At 42.0% G+C, this 16,505-nt stretch overlaps 2 protein-coding genes across 3 annotated transcripts; one reads left to right on the top strand and one right to left on the bottom strand.

The window, feature by feature from the left end:
* Positions 1-401: 401 nt before the first annotated feature.
* Positions 402-12,594, bottom strand: vps18 (VPS18 core subunit of CORVET and HOPS complexes). Of its 2 annotated transcripts, XM_061901277.1 has the most exons (9): positions 12,187-12,592; positions 11,971-12,112; positions 11,671-11,762; positions 5,765-6,015; positions 5,340-5,693; positions 3,772-5,037; positions 3,481-3,690; positions 1,241-1,477; positions 402-1,167 (listed from the first exon to the last, which is right to left on the bottom strand). In XM_061901277.1, exons 1-9 carry the CDS (start codon positions 12,287-12,289, stop codon positions 877-879), a joined length of 2,946 nt encoding a protein of 981 aa, XP_061757261.1. In that variant the 5' UTR covers positions 12,290-12,592; the 3' UTR covers positions 402-876. The 2 variants fall into 2 exon arrangements, with proteins under 2 accessions (XP_061757261.1, XP_061757262.1); XM_061901278.1 differs by lacking the exon at positions 402-1,167 and having other exon boundaries at positions 1,283-1,484; positions 12,187-12,594.
* A 110-nt stretch (positions 12,595-12,704) lies between these two features.
* rhov (ras homolog family member V) lies at positions 12,705-15,778 on the top strand. The gene is made up of 3 exons (XM_061901279.1): positions 12,705-13,010; positions 13,114-13,172; positions 14,152-15,778. Exons 1-3 carry the CDS (start codon positions 12,806-12,808, stop codon positions 14,596-14,598), a joined length of 711 nt encoding a protein of 236 aa, XP_061757263.1. The 5' UTR covers positions 12,705-12,805; the 3' UTR covers positions 14,599-15,778.
* The last annotated feature ends 727 nt before the right edge of the window (positions 15,779-16,505 follow it).

Raw genomic sequence — 16,505 nt, 5'->3', positions numbered from 1 at the left:
CCAACTGTTTTCCTGGTGACTGTGGTCCCAGCTGCCTTGAGGTCATTCACTAACTCCTGCTGAGTGGTTGCAGGATGATTTCTCACAGTTCTCATGATCATTGCAACCCCACGAGGTGAAATCTTCTGTGGAGCACCAGATTGAAGTCTGTTGATGGTCATGTTATACTTTTTAAATGTTCTAACAGTTGCACCAATGGTTGTTACTTTGATTCCCAGCATCTTGCTAATGTTTTTGTAGCCCATTCCAGATTTGTGCAGGTCAACAATCCTGTCTCTCACTGTATGTATATATATATATATATACATATGTATTAAATGTCATGAAAATAAACAAAAACATCTATGACTTTGAGGAGCTGTTAGCTTTACTTTTTTTTTTTAATATGCATCAGATCATAATAATTGTTACAATTACTGTAGTTTATTCATCTTGCATGGTTTGTTAGACACACAGAGCAGGGGCTGCTTGACCAAGGATAATAAAGTACAGTTTTTGAGCACTAATAAAGGATGACAAAGTATATGTTGCATCATAACGCTTGTTCTAATGATTCACAGACATTGATGTGTTTTCAAACCTTTTGGATGTTCTGTAACTTTTTGAGCATTACATTTCATACTCTTGTATTGTTGCGCACAAGAAGAGCTCATGGGTTTTTCAGATGTTGCAGTGGAAAGTGCAAATAGACTGAAACAAAAGAGGCTTCAATACTGGAAACAAACATGATTTCAGCTGCAAAAAGCTAAGGCGGTGGTCAGTAGTGGTCATGGTCAGGCACTCATCAGTCAACAAGCAGGTTCATGTCAACATCCACGCCATTCAACTTGTCTCTTTTGGTATGTTGGATGTTAAAAAAGCAGAAGTCCTCTTCATTCACAGCCAGCTGGATTTCTCCTCCTCGAATTTCTGCGGGTCAATGAATGGCTTGTCGATGGACTTGATCATCAGCTCGCCACAGTATGCGCACTCTGACGCAATTATGTCGTCCATGTCGGACTTCATCTGTTCGCGGCTCGTGCTGCCCTTTCCCAGGCTGCAGGCGTCGCCGTCTTCCTTGAGCGCTGGGCGGTTTCGGGACTTAGAAGACTGCGTGGAGGCGGAGAGCTTTATCTGCAGCTCCTCCAGGCGACTCTGCTTGTAGGTGGACAGGTACGGGGTCACTTCCTGTGAAGAAGAGATGGTAACATGTAACAAATGTATCATCTGCATGAATAGGAAAAATATTGTGCAGCCTTACCTGCATGAGGCAGTCATAATGGAACATGTGACCACACAGGAATAAATAGAAGGGCCTGTTGAGCAGCGGAAAGTCGCACGTGGAACACTTATCTTGGGAATCCACCACGCCGTACTTGTTCCTCATTTCCTGGATGTCTTCTCTGATGCGTTTAGCGCTCTCGGTTGCCTCCTCCATTTCCTGCTTCAGCTCTTCAATGTGCTTGTTGTACTCCTCCAAGGAGCTGCAGATCGCCTCCTGCAAGCTCAAAACAGACAATAATAATAAGCATAAGCATAGTTTGCGTTTACACTTCTGCTCAAGGGGACAATACTAGTGAAAAAAAAAGTAAAATGTACTTCGGCCTTTGTCAGGAACCTGCTTCAAAGGGTCTGAATAAAACTAGATCCTGCGAAAACCAGAGCTTTTTCCCACATTATAAATCACGTAAACCCAATTAATCCATGTTTTATAGATAATTATAATTTTACTATGACTGTTAAAGATAACAAGCTAATTAATGCAATAAATCACAAAATATTATTGCATTAATTATTTACTGTATGAACACATATTAATTGTGCAATTTATGTTAAGCACAACCGCACATGGGTACTTGAAAACAGTTCGTTATATGGTCGGTGATCCGGTCAATGCATATGTCAGTGCAAAGATGAATGAGGATACTCCGACTGGTGTGCTCCCTGCAAAATACACCCAGACTGTAGTTTGGATAAAACTGTTATTGCAATGCATCGCAATTAATCAAAATGAAAAAGTGTGATTAATTGGACTTAAGATATGTATATTTGACAGCAATAATTTTTGCATGCATAAAACAAAGTGAAATACATATACATATTTGAAATGTGTACCTGATCCTTTAAAGTCATTTTTAAAGTGCTGGTAAATTTTTGTGAACATTTTAGTTTAAAAAAAAATTATTATAAAAAAGTTGGATATACGAAAACTGAGGTACCACTGTTATTAAGAGCTGTCAGTGTACAGCCTGAGTTACAACAACTCACGGTCTAATTCCATTCCGATTTTTGGGGTGACAATTCAATTTAGAATCATTTCTCGATTCGAATATAATATACTGGTAATTCAACTATAATATTTGGTACATAAAAATAAAATAGAACCTTTTCAAAACAGGTTACAGTTTTGAAAAGCTCCCTTTGGCCGCTGATGTTTTGCATCCAGTGATTAAGCGCGGAAATGGCCAAACAATACATTTAAAAACATTATTGTTTAACTATCTGGCAACAAGTGGGTGACTATGTTTACACTGCAGGCCAAAGTGGCCCTGATCAGATTTTATTTTATTTTTTTTTAAATCACACTTTTTCCAGCTGACTGTTTACACTACAAGTAAAATGTGATTTTATCAAACTTCAATACAGACACACACAAGCCCCAATGTGGCCTCGCTATAAGTGAAAAGAACAGGAAGTTGTCCGGATTCCATAAATGAACAAAATAGTCACTACTATTACTACAAAATAAAAGATGTTTTTTAAAAGATCGATAGAGAGAGAGAGAGAGAGAGAGAGACAGAGAGACAGATAGATAGATGGATAGATGGATAGATGGATAGATGGATAGATGGATAGATGGATAGATGGATAGATGGATAGATGGATAGATGGATAGATGGATAGATAGATAGATAGATAGATAGATAGATAGATTCACCCGCCGACTTCCACTGGTGGGCTGCGTCTTTTCCTGCACACATGAATGATGTAGCTCGCTCAAAGGGGCTAGTAGCAAGATAGTTGTGTCTTGCTTACAGTCAAGCATGGTGGTAGGAGCGTGCATGAGTAGTACAATTCCTACATGAAAAATGACATTGTGAAGCACAAACTGTTTTTCCTCAATGAAGCGTACCTCCCCCAATATTGTCAGCACTTGTGCATGCTATCACCACCATGCTTGACTGTAGACAAGACACAATTATCTTTGTAATTGTGTTGCCAGCTATCAACACATTTTTTCTCGCCAGTGCAGGTGGCACTTGTGCAGCCCCAGACTGTGATACTCCCAATATCATGCTTGATCGCAAGCGAAACAATTATTTTTCTACTCACTTGTGTTGCCACCTGTTAAGACAATACCGAATGCGTGTTGACAATAAGTATATACTGATACTATACAAGCTGTACACCACATTTCATTTCTATGGTCTTTTACTCGAGAAAATCATGCTGGAATTTGAGGTGAGACAATTTATCCTTGCTTGCATCCGTGTTACACACCTTGAAGTGGTCAATGGTGACAAAGTCGGGAAAGAAGGGCAGGATGTCTTCAATCTTGAGAAGGTTGCAGCTGGACAAACAGTTCATGGCTTTCTTCACATCCTTCTCCTCCTGCACCACATGACGGGCTATCTTCAGCCAGAGCTTCTTTCTCAGCTCCTCGTCATCCTCGGGTAGGTCTGCACATGTCTTGGCCAAGTCCACATCCACCTGTGGACGACAAGCGATGTCATGTTGTAAAAATAGCGAAATATTAAGTGTCGAAAATTTACGAAGCTAATGTTTACTGACTTGCAAGGCAAGGTCCACCGCTTCCTCGTACAATTCCATGATTCTGTAGACCAAAACACACGCGCGCAGATAGCCATGCTCAGCACAAAGCCTGAGAGCGTACTTCAGGTCGTAGTAGATCTCCGAAGCGTGTGTTCCCGCCTGCTCCAGGTACCGCAGCAGCGAGTCAGGCTTGTACTTGGCGTAGAGGGAGAGCAGGTAGTTATGAATGGCCTCCTCGGTCACCTTCAGCTCGTGCACGCAAAACTCCATGTAGCGGAGAGTTTCATTGGTCTGCTGACTGCTGCTGCCCATCTGGCTGTAGTTCATCAGCGCCGGGATGAGCTTCTTGGGGTCTAGACGCTTGCCCATCTGAATCCAGGCATCCACCACTCTTTCTGGAAGGTGCTGCATGAGCACCGGTGAGAACTTGTAGAAGAGCTTCTGGTCGCAGTGCTTGGAGAGAAGGTCCAGGGCTGCGTGGTAGTCGTCGTGCTGGCAGTAGTGCGATACCACTCTGTCGTAGTCCTGCATGACCACAGAGAAGTAGACCATGTCGTCTACGTTGCCGTGGCTGGCAAGAAGGTCGTATATGATGCTGCGGTTGTTGAACAGGCAATCCTTGTGCTTGGAGGTGTTCAGGAAGTGGCGGAACTCCTCACGTGTTTCCCGGAAGAGTACGCTGCTGCCGTCGTCCTCCAGCTGGCCCAGTCGGTTCAGGTAGAGCTCGGCGAGCCAGGTGACCAGCAGCGTGATCTGCGTCCTTTCACTCTCCTTCAAATTGTTGAGTTTTTTCAGCAGGAACTCCTTTAAAGCATCCTCTTGCTTTGCCTCGATGAACTTGAGCGCTATCTCCTCGAAGTAATTCTGCGTCAGGGCGTAACACTTGGCGCTCTCGAGATAGCGCTTGTTCTGGAAGCAGTGCTCGGCCTCCCTAGCCAACACCATGTCCATGCACTCAGGTCGCTCACGGCAGTACTCTTTGGCCAGGTCAAATTTATTCATGCTCATGTACATCTGCCACACGTCCCTGGACTCGCGCTGGATGTGGTAGCGGAAGACGGCGCGCTCAGTGTAGAGCCATACCAGACCGCCCACCGGATCCTTGATCATCCTCTTGAGGGTGCCAAACTTGTCCGGGAAAACGTCCTCGTGGACCACCTCCCCGTTCAACGTGCAAACGGCCTTAACTCGGTCGTGTAGCAGGAGCAAGAAGTGGAACTGGGTCAGGACGATGGAGATGGGCTTGTTGACACTCAGGTCGATGTCTGCGGTGTACTCCCACACCTGGTCGGTTGCCATGGAGACAGCATGAGAGGAAAAAATTTGGTAAAAGGAATAAATACTGAAATGAGCACAATCACAAGGACACTGGTCTTTTTTTTTTTTTTTCAAACAGAAAATAATGCAAATAGAAATAATCTTTTCCACACTATGACCACCACAAATAACTTTACAGGCACCTTTTTAATTACAAAAGAAATGAAACTAGTCTCTCCAAGGTTTCAAATGACTTTTGAAGCTAAGTTGTTTTTTCAAATTTAGAATTGCATAACGTCAAACATTTTACTAAATATTGATAGTGTTACCTGTACGTCGCTCAATAAGGAGTCCGGCCTGACATAGTCCAGCTGCCCGTAGAGAACTCCATTACCCATCATCCAGGCAAAGGCTTTGGGGGAGGTGCGAAGCTTGGAGGTGTAGAAGGTGATCTCGCTATAGCCCATGTTGATCGGGAATTCTTGGAAACTAGGCAACAGGTCCTGGTTCTGTGTGAAGATGGCGCTGAAGCCATGCTGCTCCGAGCCCTCGGCCACCTTGCCTACAAACTGGAACAAGCGCTTGCGGGTGGTCGCGATGATAAAGTACTTGTTTTCCAGACCACGCTCCACTTCCAGGCAGCAGACCGGCCCCGGCCTTCCGTCTTCCTCCAAGGAGTGGACCTGCCTCCCGAAAGGAAAGGTGTTATTTGTGCACTATCGTGTTGAAACGATGCATTCCACCATGCTCTGACCTGTCTGAGGTACTGGTCAGGGTTGGTGTTGAAGAGACTCCCCTCGGCCGCAGAGATCTCGGCCTCAAAGATGATGCCTTGGCGGGTGCCAACCAGGATGGGCCCCGTATTGGTCTCATTGCCCAGCAGCTTGTTCCAGCCCACGCTCTCCACCAGATGGCCCCGCCAGCGAGACAAACTGCGCACTTTTTGTGTGTTTCTGTTCAGGTAAAGACACTCACTGGTGCTCATGCTGATCAGCAAGTGTGAGCCTGAAGAGAAACAACATATTCCCATGTGGTAAAAATACTCAACTCCAATACAAATCTTTTTCCTTTTTTTTTTTACATGTACTTGTTGTCTTTCTTAAGTAAGAAAGACAATGCCTGAAATGAAGACATGGGACTTCAGCAGTTTCTTTTTGATTACACATAAAAAAAAGGTATTTCTTAGGATGTTTTGCGTGACCACATCTGCGTTCAGGTAGAGATGGGTACCAAATTCAGTCTTTAATAGGTATACTGAATTCCGTCGGTACTACGTAGTAAAAATTCTCGTAAAACTCTCCCTTTACATTGATCACACACTGAGCGCATGTAAAATGTAATTTAATGAATGACAAGAGCGCTTCATATTAAATTTTACTCCAAACGTATTCCCTGCTCCTTCAATAAAAAAACATTGTCCCCCGTTGCCGCACAGTGTTAGTCCTGGGCTGGAAAGGGATCAAATCCCAGGTGGTGGTCTATCACGAAGATATGCACACATTATTTTTTAATTACATTACATTTGTAATTTTGACTTAAAAACAAAAAAGTACTTTCCAATAATTCATTTTAGCACAAAACATCCCTCAAATTAAATTCAAGTTTGTCAGTTTTTGATCCGCGCTAGCTCAATGCTAATTTACATTTGATACGACATATACTGTACAATCTACTAATTAGCATTAGCAGTCTTACATGGGGATTTCAACACCTCTAAATGTGTTAATGAAAACTACAACTAAGATGCACGTTACACAGCTGGTGTGTAACACGTACAATACTTAGAGAAGAGTGTTTCCAGAACGTTTTCCAAGCGCTTCACATTTTTCACATTTTGTTATGTTACAGCCTTATTCGAAAATGGAATTAATTATTTTTGTCTTTAAAATTCTACAAACAATATCCCATAATGACAATGTCATTTTTAAAGGAGATTTTTGACAATGTATAAAAAAAACATCAACAAAGAAATCACATGTATACAAGTATTCACAGCCTTTGCCATGAAGCTCAAAAGTGAGTTCAGGTCATTAGGTTTCAACTGATCATCCTCAATTGGTTCCTACAGATTAATCGGAGTTCACGTGGTAAATCTGATTGCTCTGGGGATGCTTTTCAGTGACAGGACATGGGAGACTAGTCAGGAGAGAAGTAAAGAGAAATGCATCAATAATGTCCAGAGGCATTACCTATACTCTGTATGAAAAATTACAGGTTCCCCATTTTCTTTTATTTTTTAACAGGTGAGACGGCACATCGTCACATCATGACATTGCTGGTTTTAAGAGCATAGGAGCATGTTCGGCAGCGTAAAATCACGGAGTACTTTGAATCAGACACGGTGTGTAGACAGAAACGGTATAATGTTTGCATTTTGACCTAAAAACTAAAGATGAAGGTGAAGTTATAAGACTGAAATGCCTTCAGGAAGAGGTACTTTAAGACTTGGCTAGCGAGCTAGCCGCTAAAGTCCATCTGCAGTCGGCAGTGTTTTAGCTACGTCTAAATCACTAAACATCGTCTCCATGGCAACGAATAAAGTAAGTTTCTTACAAGCATCATCGCTGCAGGACGAGGAATAGCTAAACATGCTTCACTACGCACTATAGGTTCCGATAGTGAACCGCTAACAGCAAGCTAGCACCCCTGAATGTAAACAAATGCCATGGGTGGATTTACACCAAACAGCTACTGTAATGATACCAAGTACAACAGTTTATGTAGTCGATACTACTATGATTACATCGATATGTTTAATCGTCACACAATCCTTTTTCTTTTTTTTTTTTTTTAAAATCATAATATGTTTAAACATTTTTGAAATACGTCCCTGGACACATGAGGTCTTTGTATATGACCAATGTATGATTCTGTAACTACTTGGTTACAGATCAATACCTAAATGTGTGGTATAATCCAAAACTAATGTAAAGTATCCAAACAACAAAATAAATTGTGATTATTACATTTTAACAGAAGTGTAGACAGAACATGCTGAAACAGAAAATAACCAGATATTAACAGTAAATGAACAAGTGGATTAATAATCAATTTTTAAAGCTTGTCCCTCATAATTTTGACAAAATAGGATGAAATATGGCACAGTATGTTAGTGCATGCGTCAGAAGACAAATTAGGAGCCTTTGTTTGCTTACTTACTACTAAAAGACAAGTTGTCTAGTATGTTCACTATTTTTTTTTAAAGATGCCATATGTAATAATTTCATCCCAAGTCATCATTAAATGGCCCTGATATGTCAAAAGGCATTAATAAATCATGTTCTTTTCGAACATCTTTATAACTGATAAAGGTAGTTCAGCCAGGATATGCTAATTTCCAAAATTAGATTTACAACCCCAGAATATTGTTATGGTTTTCATTTTGATGCACCGCCCTCCACTGTTTGACCAGTTAAAAAGTCAGTGCGTGTGTCACTTCCAGGTTGCCAATTACGCACCGCCCTCTTTGTCAAGCTATTGTCACTGGTAAAGTTACTAAACATGTCAGACCTTAATAAATCTAAAAGGCTGTTGTCATTACGATTCTCAACTTAATCATTCCAAAGCCAGGAACAAAACAAGAATTTGTATCGAGGATGCCTTTGAAAGATGGAGACGATTGAAGGCAGAAAATATTTTTTTTATCAGACCCCCAAACTTGCTAATTTTCTCCTTGATAAGTAAGTCAGGCATTTACGTTTTCATATTACTTGTAATAAATGGAAATGGACATTTCTTTTGTACACTATATTGTCCAATACAGTCCATGATTTTGTCTAACAAAGCTAGTATGTTCATGCAACAAATGCTTCGCCCGGTCAATGACACATCAACATACAGGCTAATGGGGGACATATATGCCCGTTAGCCTGTATTTGGATGTGTCATCCAACTGACAGGGCAACATATCTTTTTGACAAATAAAACCTACGTCGATATGGGTAGTGTCAGTGCCTATTTCGTTCTCAATATGCTGATTTGTGCTGAGGAAACGCGTTCCAACATTAGCACGGCTAATTACGGTTTCTGATGCTTTATGTGCATCAGGCACATATGGGGTGGTATTTGCTTGGCACAATATAATGCATTAAATGTAATGATTTTCTACTTTGTGTATTGACATGGTAGTAGGCTATTTGGTTTATGCATAACATAGTTTTTGTGTAATGTGGGTTGGCTCATAGAATTGCACTCTGCACTGAAAGATGGTGATGTGTGTACATGGAAGAGAATGCAGTGCGTCAGGTTGGATGCAACATGTAGTTATGCTTAACGAAATGTGGCGGTAATTTTGCTGTTGGCCTTGGCTTGCCGTCACAGTACGCCTATGCAATATATAATATATAGTATATTATTATATATAATTATTTTGATGGTGGTACGTGCGGTCAAACTAGATATTTTAGCAGGGTAATGCCAACAATCTGTCCCAACTCCCGACGAAAATATTGCTGCGAAACTTTACAAATACATTTAGCTAATCGAGAATTATACCGAGCATCGTTGCTTCTCTACTCTTTACTACTACAGTATCTTTATAATAAACATTTCCCCAATGTTTGATCGGAGTAATATAAGCCAACAGCTGATCACCATGATCGAACTGAAATTAATCACAGTAATACAATGGCCCAGCCCAACATACATGAATAAAAATAGTATGTAGAATTTATAAAATGACTTGTGACCAAAGTTATACCTTTAAGATATACATTTTCCCATCACACTTTATGTAAATAAACTACAAAAAGAATACTAGGCCCACACTCAAAATATATACAGTATTGGAACAAAGACACAGAATTACGACAATAAAGTCATAGCTATTAAAAATGTTTAAAAAATTAAGCTGTGTGAAAGTAATTTGCTCGATGACACAACAGCAGTGACGATGATGCAGGTCAAGCTGGATTCGTACCAGGAACCTCAAGTGTCTTGATGACCGCTCTACCATCTGAGCCACGTTGCCCCAATGGCAAGCAGAGCAGAACTATCCATCAGGTGGTCTCGTGCCTATTTGGTCCAGTGCTGTTGACTAGCGCATCATATTTGCAGACCCAATGAACTTAAATCCGTTTTAACCAGACCTAATAAGATAATTGTGAACGCATGCTTCCCCCCCCAACTTTAGTGCTTATAAATTTGCCATATATCTTCAATAAAGCTGTGTTTTAAATTAAAGCCATACATTGTTAACCTGTGGTTTCTGAGATGGAGAAAAGTCTTATATATGTTCTGCTTGTTTTTTTTTGTATTATGTTACAAAACAAAACTTTTTTCTGATCCAAACACTGTAAACATAAGATAGTTGCTAGTTTAGAAGGGGCTCCAAGGCAATCACGAGGAAACTGACAGAGCCAAGGCCATGTCTACATAAAGTCGTTTAATTCCTTGAACCAATAATTATTTAGCCTAAGCCCCGTTTCAGCCACACTAAACCAGCGTTTAAGGTCTCCCTCATCGAACAAATTTTTACACGGCTAAGTGCGCCGTCTATTTCTTGAATCTCCAGCACTTAGCTTTGTATGGACTCATTGATGAGTTCGGAGAGGAAGTGATGCCGAAATGACCGCGCCCCACACAGGAAGTGACGTCAGAAAGAACCCACTACAGCCAGCTTCATAATATCTCCTGAAGGAATAAATAAAGTACTATCTAATCTAATCTAATCTAATCTAATAAAGCGGTTTCGTAACTCGGAGCTAACCACTGGAAGTATGAAGGGGAGTCATCCAGACATGCCCGTGTTTCTCTTTTTTCTACATGTACAGACACTTGTGGAAATCACACATGAATACCTTAAGAGAAAGCGATTGCTGCTATTTGGAATACAACACTTCTCAGACCGCAAGAGAACTTTCCAATGTCCGGGTCAGCTGTGACTCTACTTCGCGAAAAACTTTGTCCATTTGTCGAAGGAGAGTCAACGAGAATGCGAGCCCCCGTGGATGTGATAAAAAATTAGCGTGTGCTTTGTATTACCTGGCCCTCGAGGGAAAACTATGGAAAACCGCAAATGCATTTGGACTGGCAAAGCAGACTGTATCAGTTATTGTCCGCCATGTATGTCGCGGACTCAACGTCTAGATCCAGAGTAAATAAAGTCACCAAAAAGGAATGGACAATGAAGGTGAAGGCAAAAGAGTGAGGATTGCCCTGACCAGATACCTTGCTCCCTAGTTTGATTGATATAAAATGTTTTTCATCACATTGTTTATGTGTCTAATAAAGATTTGATTATGATGGCTCAGGTGTGATTCACTATAAAAGGGCCACAGCACACTGGATTCCAGTTAATTGAAATATCACAACACAGGATATTGTTCAGATAAGTTAAATTCAAGAACTTCCACACAAAGCAACACTGGAGATGACGTGTGCATTTTCCGCGCATACGTATTAGGTCGTGTTGTGCCGGCGGACAGAGGGGCGTGGGGGTCTTAAACGGTGGCATTGTCGTTGTTGTATGTGGACACGGATAAGGTTAGGTGTGATTTACCTTGGATAATCTTATCCTTAGTGTAAACGGGGCCAACTGGCCTAGCAGAAATAGGTGCGGGTTCTCCTCGTTAAAACGACAGGCGAATAAACATGCACATAAAAATATGCGTATCTTCGCAGGCCCTATATTGAAGACCCCTGCTTTGGTCTTTTTCTTACCTGTGGGATCCAGGAACAGCTTGTGTACTTTGCTGTCATCTTTCCTTCCCAGTTCAATCTGATTGGGTTGATCTGGTTTAGCCAAATCAATCCTGGAAAAGAGGCAAACATTTGTGTCCGTTTTTTTTTTTTTTTTTATCTCCAACAACAACCTCTTTGAAAAGCTTCAATAAACATTAACCCTGTCGACAAGGACTACTAATCACAAGCTTGCCATTGATCTGCCATCTAAGCCCATCACAAAGTTGCCAACTGGCTGACCATTCCAGTGAGTGGCTTGTTTATGATTGTGTTATTTACCTTAGCAGGGTATCTTTTCCCAGGCTCATGCATAGCTGATTGTTGCAGACTGCCAGGTGATTTATCTTCTCGGGTGGAGTAAAGTCGATCCTCTGCTTGTTGAAAATAGGCTTTTCCTCCTCTAGTCTTACATTGACGAAGCCTGATGGACGAGCAAGCACAACGTGTTCCTCATAATCCTCAATAATATTCTTCTATGGAGAAACTGGTGCTTACCTGAATGTGTTAGACCGATGTTAGCAGACGAGAGGCGGTTGTGCTGCTGCGCACTTTGCCTGGTGTTTTGTGAATCCTCGTACTCGTCCAGGATTGAAGCCATACTTGAAATCGAACTGGCGTCCCCTTATCCCGAAATCAAAAAGGCTAAAACGACATAAATGAGCAGCTAGCTTCCTAGCTAGCCAGCCGCCTAGCTAGCAGCACTGTCGATAAAAGGATTTACCGACCTGCTTAATCCAGCCAAAGTGCACATTTGGGATATTTTAAACATGAATGATCTGTATATAATCAAATTATTACATCGTAAACATCCAATAAAGGTCAACTTCCGACTAGCAGTGTGGATTCTGTGGATGATGAGTCAGGTGACAAGGGGGGGTCATGTGATCATAGTTGATGTAATACTCTTTTCTGACACCAGATGCCGCTGTTACTGAAGCGAGCAGAACCGCTGTCCGGTGGGCGTGGTTATGCAAACGAACAACCTGTCCGAGTGGAAAGTTCAATAAAAAGAAGAACGCGTCCCTCCTGTAACAGAGCAAATGCAACACACCGGATGGTACCGACCGCAGGGGTTGACTGAGTCCGCCATCAAACGCTCCTTGTACGGCCCGAAATGCCACCGCATATGGAGTACTTCTACCACGAGTCCCGCGTCCCCTCCGCTTGCGGGCTAACCCGGGAGGACGAGCTGGAACCCGGCGTCATCAGCTGCATGCTGGTCGGGGACGGAGCCGTGGGCAAGACCAGCATGATCGTCAGCTACACTACCAACGGCTACCCGGTGGACTACCGGCAGACTGGCTTTGACGTCTTTTCTGGTAAGAGACGTTTGTTTGTACAATACGATCAACGTACAATAATATACAATGTTATTAACTCATATTTGATTTACTAATGTAAGTCACGACCGGTTCCCAACAGGTCAGGTCCAAGTTGATGGGACCCCAGTCCGAGTTCAGCTTGTGGACACAGCAGGACAGGTAGGACCGACAAAAATTTGCTTTAGCCACATTTATTATCATTATTGGAACTCTTTCACAACTAATTATTTTACAAATTACACATTTTATTCTCAGTATATATTTTTTAAAATAATTATTTAACATCATTTTCATGTATTCTAATCATATACTGTATAAACAGTACATTTGGTTCAAATGTATGTTTTATCCCAAAATTTAATTTTTCTTTGTAAAACATTACAACTTTTTGCTGGTAAAATGAAGGTATTTTTTTTCTTTTAAAATTAAAAATGATTTCGAAAAAAATAAGGACTTTTCTTGTAATATTCTAATTTCAATTACATACATTTTTAAACAATTACCCATTCAATAGTAATTATACTACTTAAGTCTTTTTTCCATAAATTTCCCTTTGTATCTCGACAATCTTGGGCTTCCATGCTGCTTTTTGGAACAATGGCCCTCATTGTGTCACTAACAATGAGCTCTCCTGTCAGTCATTTATAAAGCAGTCATTCACAACAAAGGATGTTTTTTTGATATATAGAGCAGATTTAAGACCACAAAAACAACACTAACATGGCCAAACAGTTTTGCACAATAAGGTCCTGGGTTCGATCCTGCGCTCGGGATCTTTCTGTGTGGAGTTTGCATGTTCTCCCCGTGACTGCGTGGGTTCCCTCCGGGTACTCCGGCTTCCTCCCACCTCTAAAGACATGCATCTGGGGATAGGTTGATTGGCAACACTAAATTGGCCCTAGTGTGTGAATGTGAGTGTGAATGTTGTCTGTCTATCTGTCTTGGCCCTGTGATGTGGTGGCGACTTGTCCAGGGTGTACACTGCCTTCCGCCCAATTGTTGCTGAGATAGGTTCCAGCGCCCCACCCGCCACCCCAAAGGGGATAAGCGGTAGAAAATGGATGGATGGATGGATGGACGGGTGCTTGATGTGTTGATTGACTCATCCTAAAGTTGACTCATGACTCTTTCCATTTAGGAAGAGTTTGACGAGTTTAGGTCGCTGTCCTACTCCCACGCGGACGTCTTCCTCCTGTGCTTCAGCATGGTCAACCCCACCTCCTTCCACAACATCACCAAAAAATGGGTCCCTGAGATCCGCGCCTACAACCCCACCTCACCCATCATCCTCGTCGGCACACAGTCGGACCTCCTCCTGGACGTCAATATCCTCATCAACCTGGACCGCTCCAACGTCAAGCCTGTCCCCAGCACTCGGGCACAGAACATGGCGGAGAAGATCCGGGCTGCCGACTACATTGAGTGCTCGTCGCTCACGCAGAAGAACCTGAAGGAGGTGTTCGACACGGCCATCTTTGCCGCCATAAAGAACAAGGGCCGGCAGGCCAAAAAGAGGCGCTCGTCGGACAGGGGGACTAAAACCTTTTCCAGGTGCAGCTGGAAAAAGTTCTTCTGCTTTGTCTGAGCGTCGATTCTCCGGGCTGTGGACCAACGCTTTTTAATTTATTCACAGCTTGTGGAAATCTCTCTCAAACAGAGAAGACTTGACAGAATGGGAAGAATGCTCTGGAGCTTCTGATTTATGCATAGTTTGTTGCCAGGCTTGTACCATATCAGGACAGCTTTGTTGAAAACATGCAAAACCATGTCAGTTTTGCATGTCTGTGTGGCAAAAGACAGGGCGTTGAATTTAGGTTTCATTACACGAAGCGTTCAGAGCACTCTCCTTGTTTTCACCTATTTATAATGTCTGGTTGCTGTGCGAGGTTTCACATTCTTACCGACTGGTTCCAGTGCCTCGCGATAATTAACTCACAGGGAATTTTTGTATTGTTACGAAAGGCTTGTGTGTGTGTGTGTGTGCGTGCGTTCATGTGGTTTTTGCCGTACAAGGAGAAAAATAACATTTAGTTTTGGTTTTCAACTTCCTGGCAATCATCAACCAGGAACGTCCAGTATGTAGCATTTAATAGACTTTGTTTGGAGTGTCTAGTTTGTCTTTTTAACATCAAAACCAGCATCGGCAGGCAACTATGGTTCTAAGAAGAAGATGAATTGCATCTTTCAGGTTGGCAGACTAAGGGAAGATTTAAGATGCACCTGAGGGAAGTGCCCCGATGTCTCCAGATACAACTGGATGAGATGACAGGATATTGAGAAATCTGGTCCTCCTTAAGGAGTCTACTGCCCGCGCCAACCCAGGTGGACTAAACCAGTAAATCTAAGACAACCAAAGAGCAGCGTCAAACTTTTGTGTTTAAGGGTCTACGGCCCCCACAAAGATGTGAAAGGACAGAAAAAGATTGCATAAACTAACTCAGGCACACTCCAAGGTACAAACTTGACTGCAAAAACAGCACTATAAATTCAATGTGGCTCCAATGAAGTTGCAAACTTCTTATAGGACAGCGTCATCTGCTGAGTATGGTGGGGCACTGTCAATGCAAAGATTGTGGGGTATCGGTACAATAAAAAAGTAATATTTTGTATCGATATGTGTATAATTGAGCAAAACTTGATTATGCTTCTTGTGGAAGCGGAATGGACCATGTTTGTTTTCAAACATCACTTGTCTGTTATTGTGGAGCCCATGTGTTTTCTTTACATGTCAGAGTGATTGACGCAAATAAATGAAGTGCAAATTACCTCCTCTGTGTGATGTATATTTTTAAACCGTACAATTCACAGTCATGTGATAGAAGAAGCTGCTTTACATTCTAGGGGGACTTTTCTTCTTGTTGTTTTGGACCCCAGGAACTAAGGCGGCGAATCCTGCCCCCTGCAGGGAGCTGGGATGATCCCCAACACCCCACAGGCATCTTTCCCCCACCCTCTCCAGTTAAAGCATATGATAACTAACCCATGGCCTCCAGTCAGGCCTCTGGGAAGGGAGGGTCAATCTTTCACAACGGGATTGCTTTTTGTGTGGGATTGTGTCGCTTTAAAAAAATTAAGAAGATGAGTTTGAGAAACTGATTGATTATCTACAGAAACAAAGTGTGGGAGTCGCTGACATGAGGCTGAATTGTCCACAGAAGACCCATTTAAAATAATAAAACGTCAGTTGATTCAAACTAATAACCCTACAAACTGTCAAGACAATGTTTCAAGTAACTGTCAAGTGTGAAAATATGTGTAAAATAAAGTAAAACTACTCATTTGTTATTGCTTGTATTTATAAATATTGTATTAATCATGTTCATACTTGGGAGAGTGGCAGTGGCAGAAACCTGAGGGTTCCTAGTTCGATCCCAACCTACCAACCTTGTCACGTCCGTTGTGTCCTTGAGCAAAACACGTCACCCTTGCTCCTGATGGGTCGTGGTTAGGGCCTTGCATGACAGCTCTCGCTATAGTGTCAAAGCGCTTTGA

The sequence above is a fragment of the Nerophis ophidion genome, linkage group LG05 (assembly GCF_033978795.1).
Source record: "Nerophis ophidion isolate RoL-2023_Sa linkage group LG05, RoL_Noph_v1.0, whole genome shotgun sequence".
NCBI lineage: Eukaryota > Metazoa > Chordata > Actinopteri > Syngnathiformes > Syngnathidae > Nerophis > Nerophis ophidion.
This window is presented reverse-complemented; position numbering and strand designations above follow the sequence as displayed.